Source organism: Marmota marmota, unplaced genomic scaffold (assembly GCF_001458135.2).
Source record: "Marmota marmota marmota unplaced genomic scaffold, marMar, whole genome shotgun sequence".
Classification (NCBI taxonomy): Eukaryota; Metazoa; Chordata; class Mammalia; order Rodentia; family Sciuridae; genus Marmota; species Marmota marmota.
In genome coordinates, this window is record NW_026000001.1 from 4,352,803 (window position 1) to 4,365,750 (window position 12,948).

At 55.7% G+C, this 12,948-nt stretch overlaps 1 protein-coding gene across 9 annotated transcripts in view; it reads left to right on the forward strand.

Annotated features, from left to right (window-relative positions):
* Nap1l4 (nucleosome assembly protein 1 like 4) overlaps positions 1-12,481 on the forward strand; it is a 31,676-nt gene extending 19,195 nt beyond the window's left edge. For 4 of the 9 annotated variants that reach the window (XM_048807853.1, XM_048807855.1, XM_048807852.1 and 1 more), the window contains exons 9-15: positions 1,052-1,191; positions 2,379-2,524; positions 3,527-3,549; positions 3,941-4,078; positions 6,166-6,195; positions 6,541-6,597; positions 11,543-12,481. In XM_048807853.1, the coding sequence (XP_048663810.1) occupies positions 1,052-1,191; positions 2,379-2,524; positions 3,527-3,549; positions 3,941-4,078; positions 6,166-6,195; positions 6,541-6,597; positions 11,543-11,581 (573 nt within the window). In that variant the 3' untranslated portion in view covers positions 11,582-12,481. Of the gene's footprint in view, positions 1-1,051; positions 1,192-2,378; positions 2,525-3,526; positions 3,550-3,940; positions 4,079-6,165; positions 6,196-6,540; positions 6,598-8,198; positions 8,237-11,542 lie in introns of all 9 variants that reach the window. The other 5 variants (XM_015503319.2, XM_015503317.2, XM_015503318.2 and 2 more) reach the window with 3 other exon arrangements.
* The last annotated feature ends 467 nt before the right edge of the window (positions 12,482-12,948 follow it).

Here is a 12,948-nt window from a genome sequence, read left to right on the forward strand (position 1 = left end):
GGGGGAAGTGGTCTGATTTTAGTTACGTTCTTTTGTTGGGGTGAGGCTGGCGGGTGGGGGTGGGTGGCATGCCAGGTTGTGGCAGGTCGGCAGGGCAGTCTGACCTTAGGTCTCTTCTCTCTTGATTAAGCAAGGGCAGCGGGGTCAGAAAAATTAGAAAATAGGAAGAAATGTGATATTGAGAAGTGACAAAAGGAAGTGAGGAGGGGAGGGAACACGGTTCCACCTGTGCAGAAGTGCTGGTGGCTGGGACCAGAAGCAACAGTGTGCTGGCATCTGAGGCAGCCTCCCTGACCACTGCTGGATGCTTGCTAGCTGCCCTCTCTTACAGTGCTGGGAGTGGCATCCAGGGCGTGCGTGGTGTGTGCTGGACAGCAGCCCCCCAGCCCACTTTGCATTGCCCACCCTCGCTGTGGGGTTTATTTTGAGCTCTTCTGGTCAGGAGGGTGTGTTTCCTCAGGGGCTGCGGTGCCTGCCACGGCTTCCCATCTTCTCTCCCACTGACTGCTTTGCCAGGACCAGGCTCTGTTCTGATTGCTTTGGTGTCACATGTCGCTGTGTCCAGCCAGATGGTTGCCTCAAGCAAGACAGAATTCCTGGAAATCTTGGATTAGGGTCAGGGAATGGGCTTTTTACTTAACATCTGGGTCCTGCCCCGTGTCCCTCCTGAGCCTGTGCACATCCTAGGAGTAAGCCCAGTGTCCCGGAAAGTCCGTCTGCCCTGCGGTGTGTTTTGTACGTTTACCCCCAGAGAAGGGCCTCTCTGTCTTTCAGCTGTGTGGCTTGTGGGTGAGCTCTTCCTTTGGCTGGCTTGGCCTCACCCACACCTGTCTCTGTGCACACCTCTACTTGCTGCTCAGGGTGCCCGTTTCCTCCAGGTCTGCCAGGGCTTCCCGAGTGCTGGGCCTGCTCTGTCCTTCTGCATCTTGGTGCTGTCTCCTGTCAGCAGAGCAGCATGGTTGCTGCCCGCTTTCTCTGCCAGCCCACAGACCAGAGCCCTGTTGCCGGTGGGTAGAGTTTACGTGGTGCTGACTCTGAGTTTCTGCTTCAGTCTTTTGTGTTAGAGTTCCACTTTGAGCCCAATGACTACTTCACCAACCCAGTCCTGACGAAAACGTACAAGATGAAGTCAGAGCCCGACAAGGCCGACCCCTTCTCCTTTGAAGGTCCTGAAATAGTGGACTGCGATGGGTAAGAAGAGGCATTCCTGACTTTCCTTGAAACAAAAGCAGAAGGTAGTTTGGAATGTTATGGCAAAAAGATAGTAGGAATGATGTGCAAAGTCTCGTACTTGCTTAAACGCACAGGGTTGCGAGTGCGTGCAGATGCAGAGCGGGGTGCCGTGGGAAACGGGTCTCAAGGTTTTGTGCCATCTGAACGCAGAGGGTTGGGTTTCCTAGACACCAACACTTGAACTTGTTTGGGAAGGGCAGGTACAGGGGTTGACCCCAGGGCGCTCTACCACTGAGCTACACCCCAGCCTTTTCTGTATCTTATTTTGAAGCAGAGTCTCACTAGGTTACCGAGGCCCCAACCTTGCAGTCCTCCTGCATCAGCCTCCCTAGCAGCTGCAATTTAGAAATGTGTGCTTCAGTTTAGCTAGGCGTGGTGGGTGGTTCATTCTTCAGAACCAGCAAAAAACAAAACAAAAAAACTGCATATGAGTAATTTGCCGAGTGAATAAGTCAGTGCGGATCAGTGTTGCTCTAGTGGTTTCTTTTGAAATTGGCAGCGTATCTGCCGTTTGCTTGGGTGATTTTTATCTCTGTAGACCACCAAGGACAGAATCTGACTTAGGAAATTGTTCTATTTTGAATTAACATGCTTATGCATTAGAAGCAAATATTTATTGTTGAAAATCTCTCTGTGTAAGTAGTTTGGGACTCTTTATTAAAATACCGCTAGTCTTGAAGGACTGAGTGGTGAGGAAAGATGGTCACAGGGCAAGGCCCTCATGCGGAAGGGCCTGGCCTTCCCAGGTGTGCTCTTGCATAGATGACACTCAGCTGCTACTAGGGCCATGTGTGTCCCAGGTGACAGAGAGGCAAAGGTGGGCACATCCCAGGCCCTGCGTTCCTCACTGGTTGCCAGCTGTCACAGTGGTCCCCAGTTGGTTGACTTGGGACTTTGAGTGCAGGTATATGAGCGTGACTCCTCATGTTCTCTGGGCTCGGGTAGCAGATGGCAGGCAGGGTCCTGCTGCCGTGCAGACCTGAAGAGGCCTCGACACAGAAAACACACTTTCACGCTCCGTGTGGGGCACCTGGGGGATGGGTGCCCTCCTGCTTTCTGAAGTCGAAGCAGCAGGCAGGCTTCCAGCCCTGGAGCCCATGTCGGCTCTCCTGAGTGTCACCACTCAATGGCCATCTCCCCTGCAGGTGCACCATTGACTGGAAGAAAGGAAGAAACGTCACTGTCAAGACCATCAAGAAGAAGCAGAAACACAAGGGGCGGGGTACTGTCAGGACCATCACTAAGCAAGTCCCCAACGAGTCATTTTTCAACTTCTTCAATCCTCTGAAAGGTCTGTTGGCAGGGCTGCTGGCTGTGTCCTGCACATGAAGTTGTGTGGCTGTGTGACGCGGAGTATTCCCAGCTGTCGCAGCAGGGAATGGCGGCCGCACCCCGAGTTGCGCTTGGTGCCCAGGCGAGCATTCCAGGCAGGGTCTGGGGCGGTGGAGTAGGAGTGTCATCCGCAGGGGAAGAGCAGGCCTTCTCTTACATCTGCTAGTCCCACCCAGGAACCTATAGCTGCTGCTCCGCTGCTGCTTCCTGGGCACCCCTGGGGAGCCAGACATCGCTCTGCAGGACCCCTCTTGGCCTCTCATCATCAGGCTCCTTTCCTTAGCACACTCTTCCCTCCTGCCTCCACATCGGCCACAAGCTGGCGCTGGTTCCTCATTGGCACCTAGCGTGTCATGCACATGGTGTGAGGGTTGGTTCTGCATCAGCACCAACTTCGCTCTTTTGTGGGTTTTTTTTTTTTTTTCTTGGTACTAGAGATCCCACCTCCGGCACTTGACTACTGAGCTAGGGATTCTACCCTGGGCACTTGACCACTGAGCTATATCTCCCATTCTTTTTTTACTTAGAGACAGGGTTTCAGTAAGTTGCCTAGGCTAACCTGGAACTCACCGTCCTCCTGATGTGGCCTCCCAAGTTGCTGGGACAGCAGCATGGCCGTTGTACCTAGCTGCACATAGAGTTCTGCAGGGCACGAGTTAAATCCCTTTGTGGCATAAATGCACCAAGTGGCCTCTCTGAACCCTCATAGGCTTTCCTCCTGGTGACCCTTTAGACTCTGCCCTGCTTTTCTGAACCTTGGCCTTTTCTGCCGAAGTTTGGGCAGCAGCCCATGACTGGGCAGAGCAGACGGGACTAGGGCAGCGTCAGAAGTGGGTGAGATGGCCAAGGCTCCCTCGGCTGCCAACTGTCTGTTCTGTGCCGGTCGATCGAGCTTTCTCCTCTGGGTTTAAGACTTGGTTGTCAGTGTAACTCAGACTTGTTTTGCCTTTTCTTTTTCTAGCCTCGGGTGATGGAGAATCACTGGTAAGATGTGTGTTGTCAGAAGTCTTTATTTCCTGGGGGACTGCCTGCCCTTTCTAATCCATTCCCGCTCCCGTAGGCCCTGGGGTTCATGTGAAGTTCTCGCACCTGGGGGTGGCACTCCACCTTGGCTTCAGGAATAGACATTGTCCTTCTGTCCCGCCCATTCCCCCTGGGGCTCTGATACCCTCTACTCTGAAACCTTTGGGCAGGAAAAGAGCCATAGGCCCACTTTGGAAATGCCTAAGCTCATTTTGAGTGACTTTTTTTGTGTGTCGTAGCCATCACCCAGAAGTGCAGAAATTTGGTGTTTGAAGTCCAATAAACCAGAAGGGAGGGGGATGGAGTGTTTATCCCACTGAAATGAGTTAACATGTTGGCTTTTCCCTCTCAGGATGAAGATTCCGAGTTCACGTTAGCCTCGGATTTTGAGATTGGACACTTCTTCCGTGAGCGGATTGTGCCTCGGGCTGTGCTTTACTTCACTGGGGAGGCCATCGAGGATGACGACAATGTGTGTGGCTGGGGACAGGTGGGGGTGGGCTGTCTTGGGTACCTAGTCTCTGGGGATGTGCATGCAGGGAAGGCCTTCGAGCCTCAGATTTGCATGGCACCTGGACAGCGGCATGGGCCCCACTGGTCTCCTGTGTCTGGGAAACAGGAGAAGGGGGCTCCTAGAAGGAGCTGCAAGGAAAGCGGGTTTCTGAGGCTGTTGACCCCCATCACCTGGTTAGCCTGCTTGCTGACTCTCCCCACCGTGCCCTGTGGAAGGCCGCCTCAGGGAGGTCTGGCCTCCCTGAGCAGTTATTGGCAGTGGACTCACTCTAGCTGGGGCAGGACAGTCAAACAGAGACCTCTGCTCCCACAGGCAGGCCCTGCGCTTTGCTAGAAGCCATCAGTGGTGGCCGAGGCCCGGGTTGCTCCTAGTGGTCTCAGTTGCTGGATGTGATTGGCTGTGCAGCCTCTGCTGTCTGCCTGCGGAGCTCAGGCAGGATCCAGGGGCCTGGCCCACTTCCCACCTCCCTGTGTACTGAGGGTCCTCTGGCAGTGGCAAGAGGACAGGCCAGTCTTGTGTGTTGGGAGGGCGGTCTTAGACTCATGTTTGACTTGTAAAATACAGCTGCCCGGCCAAGGATGAAGGTGGTCAGTGTGAGGACACATGGACATTCAGCTCAGTGTTGGGTTCCTAAGGCCCAAAGCAGCTGCAGAAATGTAGGTCTTAGCTCCTGGTGGTCACTTGGAGGTCTTGACTAGCACTTTCCAGTAGCGTTTTCCTTTAACATGGAAATGTGCCTGCTCTGTCCAGTGTGGCTGGACTGCCCACAGGGGCCATTGTGTTGACGCCTTGAAAATGACTCTTGTGACCAAGGCAGTAGTGTTTAGTCAGTGTAAGGGTAAGGGCTAGTGGACATCGGAAAGCTCACTGCCAGTCAGGTCTTCGGCTCTTAATCGTGAACCCATGGATGTGAAAGGCCCTGTGGGCGGTGTTTGCTTCTGCTGAGCTTAGGAGGACCAGCTCCTGCCCAGCTCCTTAGATGAGTCCTTTTCCTTCCCTTAGTCATGGTGTGCCTGTACCTTAGTGTCCTCCTCTGTAAAAGGGGCTGATGACAATGACGCCCCTTGTGCCAGGCATTTGGGCTTTAGCAGGTGCTGGTGTAAGAAGTGCCTTGTGGATGTTCAGTGCGGGAGGAAGGGCAGTGGTATGCTTGGTTGGATAGGCCTCAGGCCCACACCGGAGCCTCCGCTAGGTAGGTTCCCTAAGCCTGAGAGGCTGGTGCTTGGATCTTGGGGACTTGGTGCATGAAGTTCTTCATGTGTGGCTTTCTAAAGTGTTAAGGTGCAAGTCACCCTGCTGCCACTCAGGAAAGAGGAGGAAACACGTCTCTGTAGCCAGTTTCCTCGGTTGCTGTGCAGTGCCCGAGGGATGTCTGTGCCCAGGAAGTCTGGCACATGCCAGGTGCCGTGGCTCTGCAGCCCGCAGCCATGGGGTTGCATTCACCTTTGCCTCTGTCTCGTGTGGAGCTTGAAACTGAGTCTGACCAGCCTTGCGTTGGGTGGAGGATGCGTCGACCAGGACAGCTGGCTGTAAGCGGAGGTCCTCCTCTAGCTGACTGTAGGGTGAAACACCAGGGCTTATTGCACTGCTTTTGGATAAAGGCCACTTTGCGTGAGGTATGAAATGACAGCAAAGTGCCTGCATGTGATAGAATTATGCTAGCAGTCATTTAACTCATCACGCTGCAGACACCTGTTCCTGGCAGCCCTGCTTCAGCATGAAGACCACAGTGGGCCCTGGGTCCAGCAGGCCCTTGCTGGCAGCTCCCTGGGCAGCCCTCCCCATCCTTACCTCTGGTCTTTGAGTGAATTTAGGTTTCCCACATCCTAGGAAAATGCAGAGCTCATGAGCACCTGGCCCCCTCCAAGCAGGCGGTGCGCGTCCCAGAACCCAGGCAGCCGCACACCTGCCTCCGAGTCGCTGGGGGGCCAGCACCGCACAGCAGCTGGGCGTCTGCTCTCCAAGCCAGACTGGTGGGGGCGCTTGGTGGGGGCTGGCGTCTAGGGCAGCATGACCGTGGTTTTCCACACCTGAAAAGGCTTTTTCATTTTCTCCCCCTCCAGTTTGAAGAAGGCGAGGAAGGAGAGGAGGAGGTAAGGAACCCAGGCAGGAAATGTCATCCTTCCCTCACAGTGTGAGTCGCAGGCCACATGGTGCCCTCTCCCCATGGGGTACCTTTGACCAGCAGTTGGCTTGTAAGATGTGCCTTAGAGAAGTTCCTGAATGGGTGTCACCTCCCTGTAAAGAAGCGTGTGCCTTGCTGGGTTATCTGAGGGGGAGACGCCCCAAACGGCTTGCCTCCAGGGGAGGAGAGCAGCCCTGGTGGGCAGTGGCACCCACACCCTCCTTCTGAAACAGAGGGTTGCTTCTGCGTAGTGGACTCCGGGAAGTCCAGCCTGCAGTTGACTCTCCTGGCTGACTCACTCCTTTTCACACAGGAATTGGAAGGTGACGAGGAGGGAGAAGACGAGGATGATGCCGAAGTTACCCCCAAGGTCAGTCATCCTGAGGCTCCTGACCCGCAGTGCTGCAGTGCTGGACTTGGACCGATGCTCCCCACTTTGGGGCGGTGGCGGTGCATGTAGTTGTGTGTGTGTGTGATTTTCTACTGAGAACACTTAAAATGTGTCAGGAAAACACTTGGATGAGGAGCTATCTGGACCCTTGGTGACAGGTTTAGTACAGGTGTTCAGGAGAGAGCCTCAGGCCTTCCCACAGCCGCGTCTCACCTGCAGACTCCATCAGCTGCGCACCTTTAACTCCAGATCTCACCTCTCGGGGATGATTAAACTAACCACTCGGCCCGCTTGGGTGTGGTGGGAGAGATGTGAGGAGGGGGCTCTGAGGGCTGCTGTGGCTCAGAGGCAGAACAGTGGACGCGAGGACATCACCTAGCTGTCCTTGGGCTGAGGATATTGAGAAGACAGCGCAGGTGTCTAGACGTGTCTCAGGTAGCCTTAATAAATGACAGAGTTCACTGAGGAGATTTAAAAGGAAGGCGAGAGAGCGGCCTCTGGTTTGCCTGGACCTGGTCCTCCTGGGGCCTTGGGCACACACCACCATCCAGAGCTGCACTGGTGCAGGGCTGAGCTGTGGGCACCTCTGAGCACAGGGTTGGGCTGTGGGCTGTGCCAGCACCTGGTGTTTCCGTGGCCTGTCTCTGACCAGCTGTCCTTCCCTGTCTGCTGTTCGCCTGGGTGGGGTGTGCACTCGAAGCTGAGGGTGCGGGGCCGACATTGAGAGGAGCACGTACGCACAGTGGATCCCTCAGGAGGGTGGAGAAGGGCTTCTCAGAAACAGGCTTCACAAATACCACTCGGCGAGCTTGGGGGACGCCCCTCCCGTAAAGGTTGCCCTGTGGGCCTCAGTCTCTGCGCTACAGTGTGCTTGGCCGTGGGTGATGGGCTCCCAGCCGCAGTCCACTTGTGGGAGCCAGGACGTGTGGCTGCCCTGTGGGCGTGTGGCGGGCCTGAGGCAGGTGTGTGATTGGCTGGGTGAGCACATGGTCTGATGTGGGTGGAGGGCAGGACTGGAGACACCTGCCAGTCCCTGTCCTCGGTTCCGTGGCCTGTGTGGTACTTGTGTCACTGTTCTGCAGGCTCTGTTCCTTCGTTTCTTCTCTCGTGTCATGTCCTCCCTTCTGTCTCTTCCCATGCCTGTTTCTGAAGGAGCATCTACCAGGTGGCTCCAGGTGGTCAGCATGGAGCGAGTCCCATGCTGACCCCTGCAGCCTGGTTTCGCTGCCCGGGTTGGGGCATGGCTGGGGCACTGATGGCTGATGAGCTCTCCACCACATTCCTGAGTTGTCCGCTGTCCTTGGCTCACGGTGCCCTGTCTCTGTCCCCTCACGTGCACTTGTCCAGGGTGTCTGCAAGGCCAGGATGGGGAGTGTGGCTGGTGTTGGGGTGACCAGGCTCTGGAACCGGGCACTGCGCTGGCCTGCTGGAGGGACAGCTCTGCTGCGTTGAGTTGCCCACGTCCAGCACTCTGCGGCCCTTCTGTGTTAGGAGAATCGTGGCTGTCTCTTCCTGTATAATTTTGTGCATTTCGTTTTCTTTCATGCTGACGGTTCCTTTCAATTTTTTTCCCCATTTAGGTGTAATTTTTGTCTGTTAATCATTCATACGTTCCTAGGTAAGGTGGAATCCATTCGTACCTAACTTCCAAACTGCTGGTCTATACTTTGCCGTGTGATGCTTGGACCTGGGGGACACAGAAAGTCGCCCTCCCAGCATATGTGGTGTGCTGCAGGGTGCACGGGCTTCCCATGGGGAGTGCTTTGTGCAGGGCCCGTGGCTGGTCTTGGAAAACCAACAGGCAGAAGCTAGATCTGGCATCTTCCTGAGCCCTGGGTGGCACTGCTGGTGAAGGAGTAGCCCTGAGGCCTAGGGGCACTGCTAGTGATGGTGGTGCTGCTATTCAGGAGGGACCACAACAGGCAGCCCCAGGGGTCAGCATTTTGCAGAATCAGAATGGCCCTGACACACTTGTTGTCCCCAGCCGTACCGCTGTGGAGACGGGTCAAATGCTGGCAGTAGAACAGAACCAGTCATAGGTGGAAGTGAGCCATTGGGAGCTGCCTCCACCCATGTTCAACCTGGCAGCTCCCTTGGTCACCGGGGTGGTGGCAGTGGGGTTGGCAGAGATCCTTGCCATGCACCGTCGACCCTCCCCCGAGGAAGAGGAAAGGCGGGAGCAAGAAGTCACAGCAGAGCCCCTGCCCATTGGCATAGGCAGACTTTGGTTTACCAGGGGAGCCTTGGACCTGGTGCCCTGTGAAGTCTTGCCATAGCATTTTGACCCCAGCAGCTAACCTGAGCCAGGCCAAGTGCATGTCGTCCGTCAGTGTTGAGCATGTTCTCCCCAGGGGCCTGTGGCCCCTGTCCTTGGTGCAGCTGGTGTAGCCAGCTGTGTTAGTGGCCTGGCTTTACCCTCCCTTGGCCTGACGGGTATCCCAGAAGCCCAGCTGCAGGAGTCCCATGGTGGGCAGGGTCCGGTCAGGTGGCTGCCTTTGAGAACATCCGCTCCCTTCTGAGCAGTCGTGTTGGCATTGAGTGAGCAAGCTCTGATCAGAGGTAGTGACATGCGGGTGCTGGGTGTGGCCCAGGTGTGGAGCACTTGGTCTATGGCCCAGTGTGCGCAAGGCCCCAGGTTTGATCCCCAGTACCAAAAATACAAAAAAATAAATTGACGTGCAGGACACTCAGTTGAGGTGCACCTTAGTCTCTGCCAGTGTATGATGTACACATGGCGAATGTCCGTTAATGAAACCCATTCCCAGAGTTCTTCCTGCCCACCTGCAGGAGCTGGGTGCTGCATTGCTCCGTAGCCCAGCAGGGTTCGGTCGCAACTGTCCTCATGCCCAGAGGGGAGGCAGCTCCTCAGACCTGGGGGCCCAGCACCAATGAGGCCCACTCGTTGTCCTCCCTCAGAACTGTCATCTGCAACCAAGTCAGTGGGGTTTTTGTGTTTTCTTTGTTTCGAGTAAGTGGAACCCAGGTCCTCTCGCACACCAAGCATGTACATTGTAGCCCTGAGCCACATCCCCAGCCTTTTTATTTTGAGATAGGGTCTCCCTAAATTACCCAGGCTGACCTCAACCTTGGAATCCTCCCGCCTCAGTCTTGGTTTTATTTAAGACCAGTAGATGCCATTCTGGTTGAAAATTAACATGGATTCACTGGTGTACCATAGGCTAAATGACACAGTACTCTGTGTTATGTGACACTGGGTTTAATTCACGCGTACATAGGTATGTGGAGACTCCATCTGCTCAGAACCCTAGTTCTCCCTGCAGAACCTCTTGAATGGCTTTCTTTTATTTGCAGTGCCTGGGGTAGAACCCAGAGCCTTCTGCATGCTGGGCAGGAGCTGTACCCCCACCTGCACCCCAGAGCCTGGTTTCTGTTTCCTAGCCCAGTCCCAGTGTGGCAGCACACACGGATGTCCTGCTCTGGCTGCACCTACACAGGGCACCCCCACTTCCCCACAGTCTTCTGTGTTGGGCCACCGCTGGGTTCAGCCTGGACAGACTGACAGCACTCAATTACGTCTTTTTGGCCTAGGTGTGAGGCTGGACTTGGGTTCCTTGGGCAGCCTGCTGGGCAGGTGAGGCTTAGGAAGGGTAATCTGCCTCCTAGAGCAGCTTGTCATTGTGCCAGGCAGAGAAGTGGAGGGTGGGTTGCAATTTAGACCAGGGACTGAGGTTTTTCCTTGATGCTTTTATGCATCTGTAATATGTACTTTCTATCCTTTAAGTGACTTCTCAAAGCATGAACTGTAACCCAAGCTTCAGTGGATAGGCTTACCTTCGATGTTTTTTAGCAATTGGGTTTGGTCTGGGTGGTACTGGAGATTGAGCCAGGGGGCACTTTACCACTAAGCTGTATCCCAACCCTTTTATTTTCTGTTTTGAAACAGAGTCTCCATACGTTGCACACACTGGCCTTTCACCTTACCATCCTCTTACCTCTGCTCAAGTGGCTGGGGTTACTGGGATTACAGGCATGACCACTAGCCCTCACCACACATTCCTTTGAACCACATGGCACAGGCCTTTCCTAGACATTGAGGCTTATCAAGTTATAGTCAAAGTAAATTTTTTAAAATCTTGGCTGCCAGGAATTGTGTTACAGATTGATAAATATCCCAGCTCAGAAGTAGTTAGTGTGAGATCATCATCATTTCTTAGGCTGTACTCAGCTCTACGCTGTGTTCCTGGGGTTCTGGGTGGGCTTGGGAGGTGTGTGATCTGGGAGTGAGTCAACCTGCCCCTCAGGCGGGGATGCGTTTCCTGGTGACTGTACAGGAGGGCAGAATTTCCCACTGCTGAGACTGGGCGTGGGCGAGCTCACCCACAGGTGGTGAGCCCCTCATCACCTGTGGGTGCACCCTAGGCTGCTGCTGGGGCGTGAGTTGCTTGGACGCTATTCCCAGCTAGTGAGAAAAGCAGCCCCTCTACGCAGGACGCTTTCCCGCTGAGGTTCATGGCCAGGACTGCACCTCAGCCATGAGGACTGTTGGATGGGCAGTAGGGTGGGCCCCCTGTCTTACATGGAGCCCTATGCAGATAATTAACCTGTGGCCTTGGGAGACCCTCTAGTCTAATCCAGCGGGAGTCTCCAAGACAAAGTAGCTGGGCTCCGTGGCCACACCAGTCACGTCAGCAGCTGGGAGGCTGAGGCAGGAGGGTGGAAGTCCCACGCCAGCCTGGGAGACTTGGGTCCTGTCTCAGAAACCCAGAGGGCCGGGTGGGGGGTAGCTCAGTGGTAGATTGCCCCTGGGTTTAGTCCCGAGTGTCCCGGCATCCCGAGGTCCCTGTGCAGCAGCCCTCTTGCCAGGTGGGGAGCTCCCGGGTCTTGGTCGCGTGTGGGTTGGAGGCGCTTGGTGAGCGAGCCACGTGGCTTTGGCCTCTCCAAGTCCTCTCTCCTCTCCTTGCAGAAAGAGCCCAGCCAGCCAGCAGAGTGCAAGCAGCAGTGAGAGACCGCGGCACGGGTGGCGCCCATGGCCGCTGTCAGGACGGGCCTGGTCCTGCTGCAGCAGGTGGACAGTGCTCACGACATCTAACGCGCTTTCAAGTGCATGACCTTGACTTTTCCTTTCCCTCCTTGTTTTGCTTAACTTGTACGGGGTGGCGACAGCGTACTCCAGGACCCCGGGGGCTATAGACCCTGTGGGTGGAGCCGGGCGAGGGCCTGCCTGCCTCCCAGGCCCCCTGATCTGAGGAGCCCACCCCGTTGCCGCCACAAGCCTGCTCAGAGCCGCCGCAGCCCTGGCGCCGGCCGTCCCAGTTCTTAGAGTGTTCTCTTGCGTTGTAGTCTCTAGGGGTCGGGTGGGTTGTGCACACCTCTGAGGCAGGAGCTTAGGGGCCCATCCTCATATTTATTTATTCATTGATGCTTGGAGGACTTTGAACTCACTGTTACTTATCCTTACCATAGTGAGACCCGGCTGGTGGCTGGGCCAGAGGGTGTGCTGGTGGGAGCACTGCTTCCTGCTGCTCTGCTGAGGGCAGGAGCTGCTCCTGTGACCCACAGGCCTACCTGGTGCCGCTGTTGGGACGGCGGCAGCCAGAGGGCCAGGGTCCTCGTCCCCTCTGGAGGGGAGAGGGCAACAGTGGAGGTCACGTGTTGTTTTCTGAGTAACCCCACCTCTCACCCCACCACTCATCCTGTCTTAAAGCCCTGGGTCTGGTTGACCAGTCAGCAGCTGGTGTGAGGTTTCCAAGTATGTGGTGGTGCTGGTCTCTGGCAGCCGGGGACAGCCGTGACCAGGCGTGTAGAGTGCGCAGCCTTACCTGATAACACATTTGTACCTGAATACGGTGTTTTCAATTTGTACAGAATAGTTAGAATATTCTATTAAAGTTGTGAAACACGAGGCGATGCTGTGTGGAGTCTTCCTTTGCTGCTTCTGCGGCGACCCACCTGTGTGGTGGGCCAGCAGGCCTGTCGTCTCCTGCGCCTGCCCCCAAGGCCCGTCTCGCTGTGTGCAGTCCTGGGGCCCTGGCAGGCTTTTTGCTGCTGTGGGAAAGGCTTTACCACGAGGTGTGCCTTGTGGGTCCAGGAGCCTCCCCTTGAAGCCCGTGTTGGATGCTTTCTCTAGGTCTCTTCAGATGTCTCCCTAATGAGAGGGGAAGCGTTCGGCCCAGCAGGTGGGAATCCTGGCCCCAACCCAGATGAGGCCACGGTAGCTGGTTGCTGCCTCCTGCAGCTGGCCCCTGGCTGGCCTTCAGCATGCCCTGGCATGGGAGAGCCAGGGTGCCCACTGCACCCCTTTCTCATCCCCCTCCTGTGAATTACTCGAGGCAGCTTGGCCTTACCTGGCCGCCTGTGGGACAGGGGCAG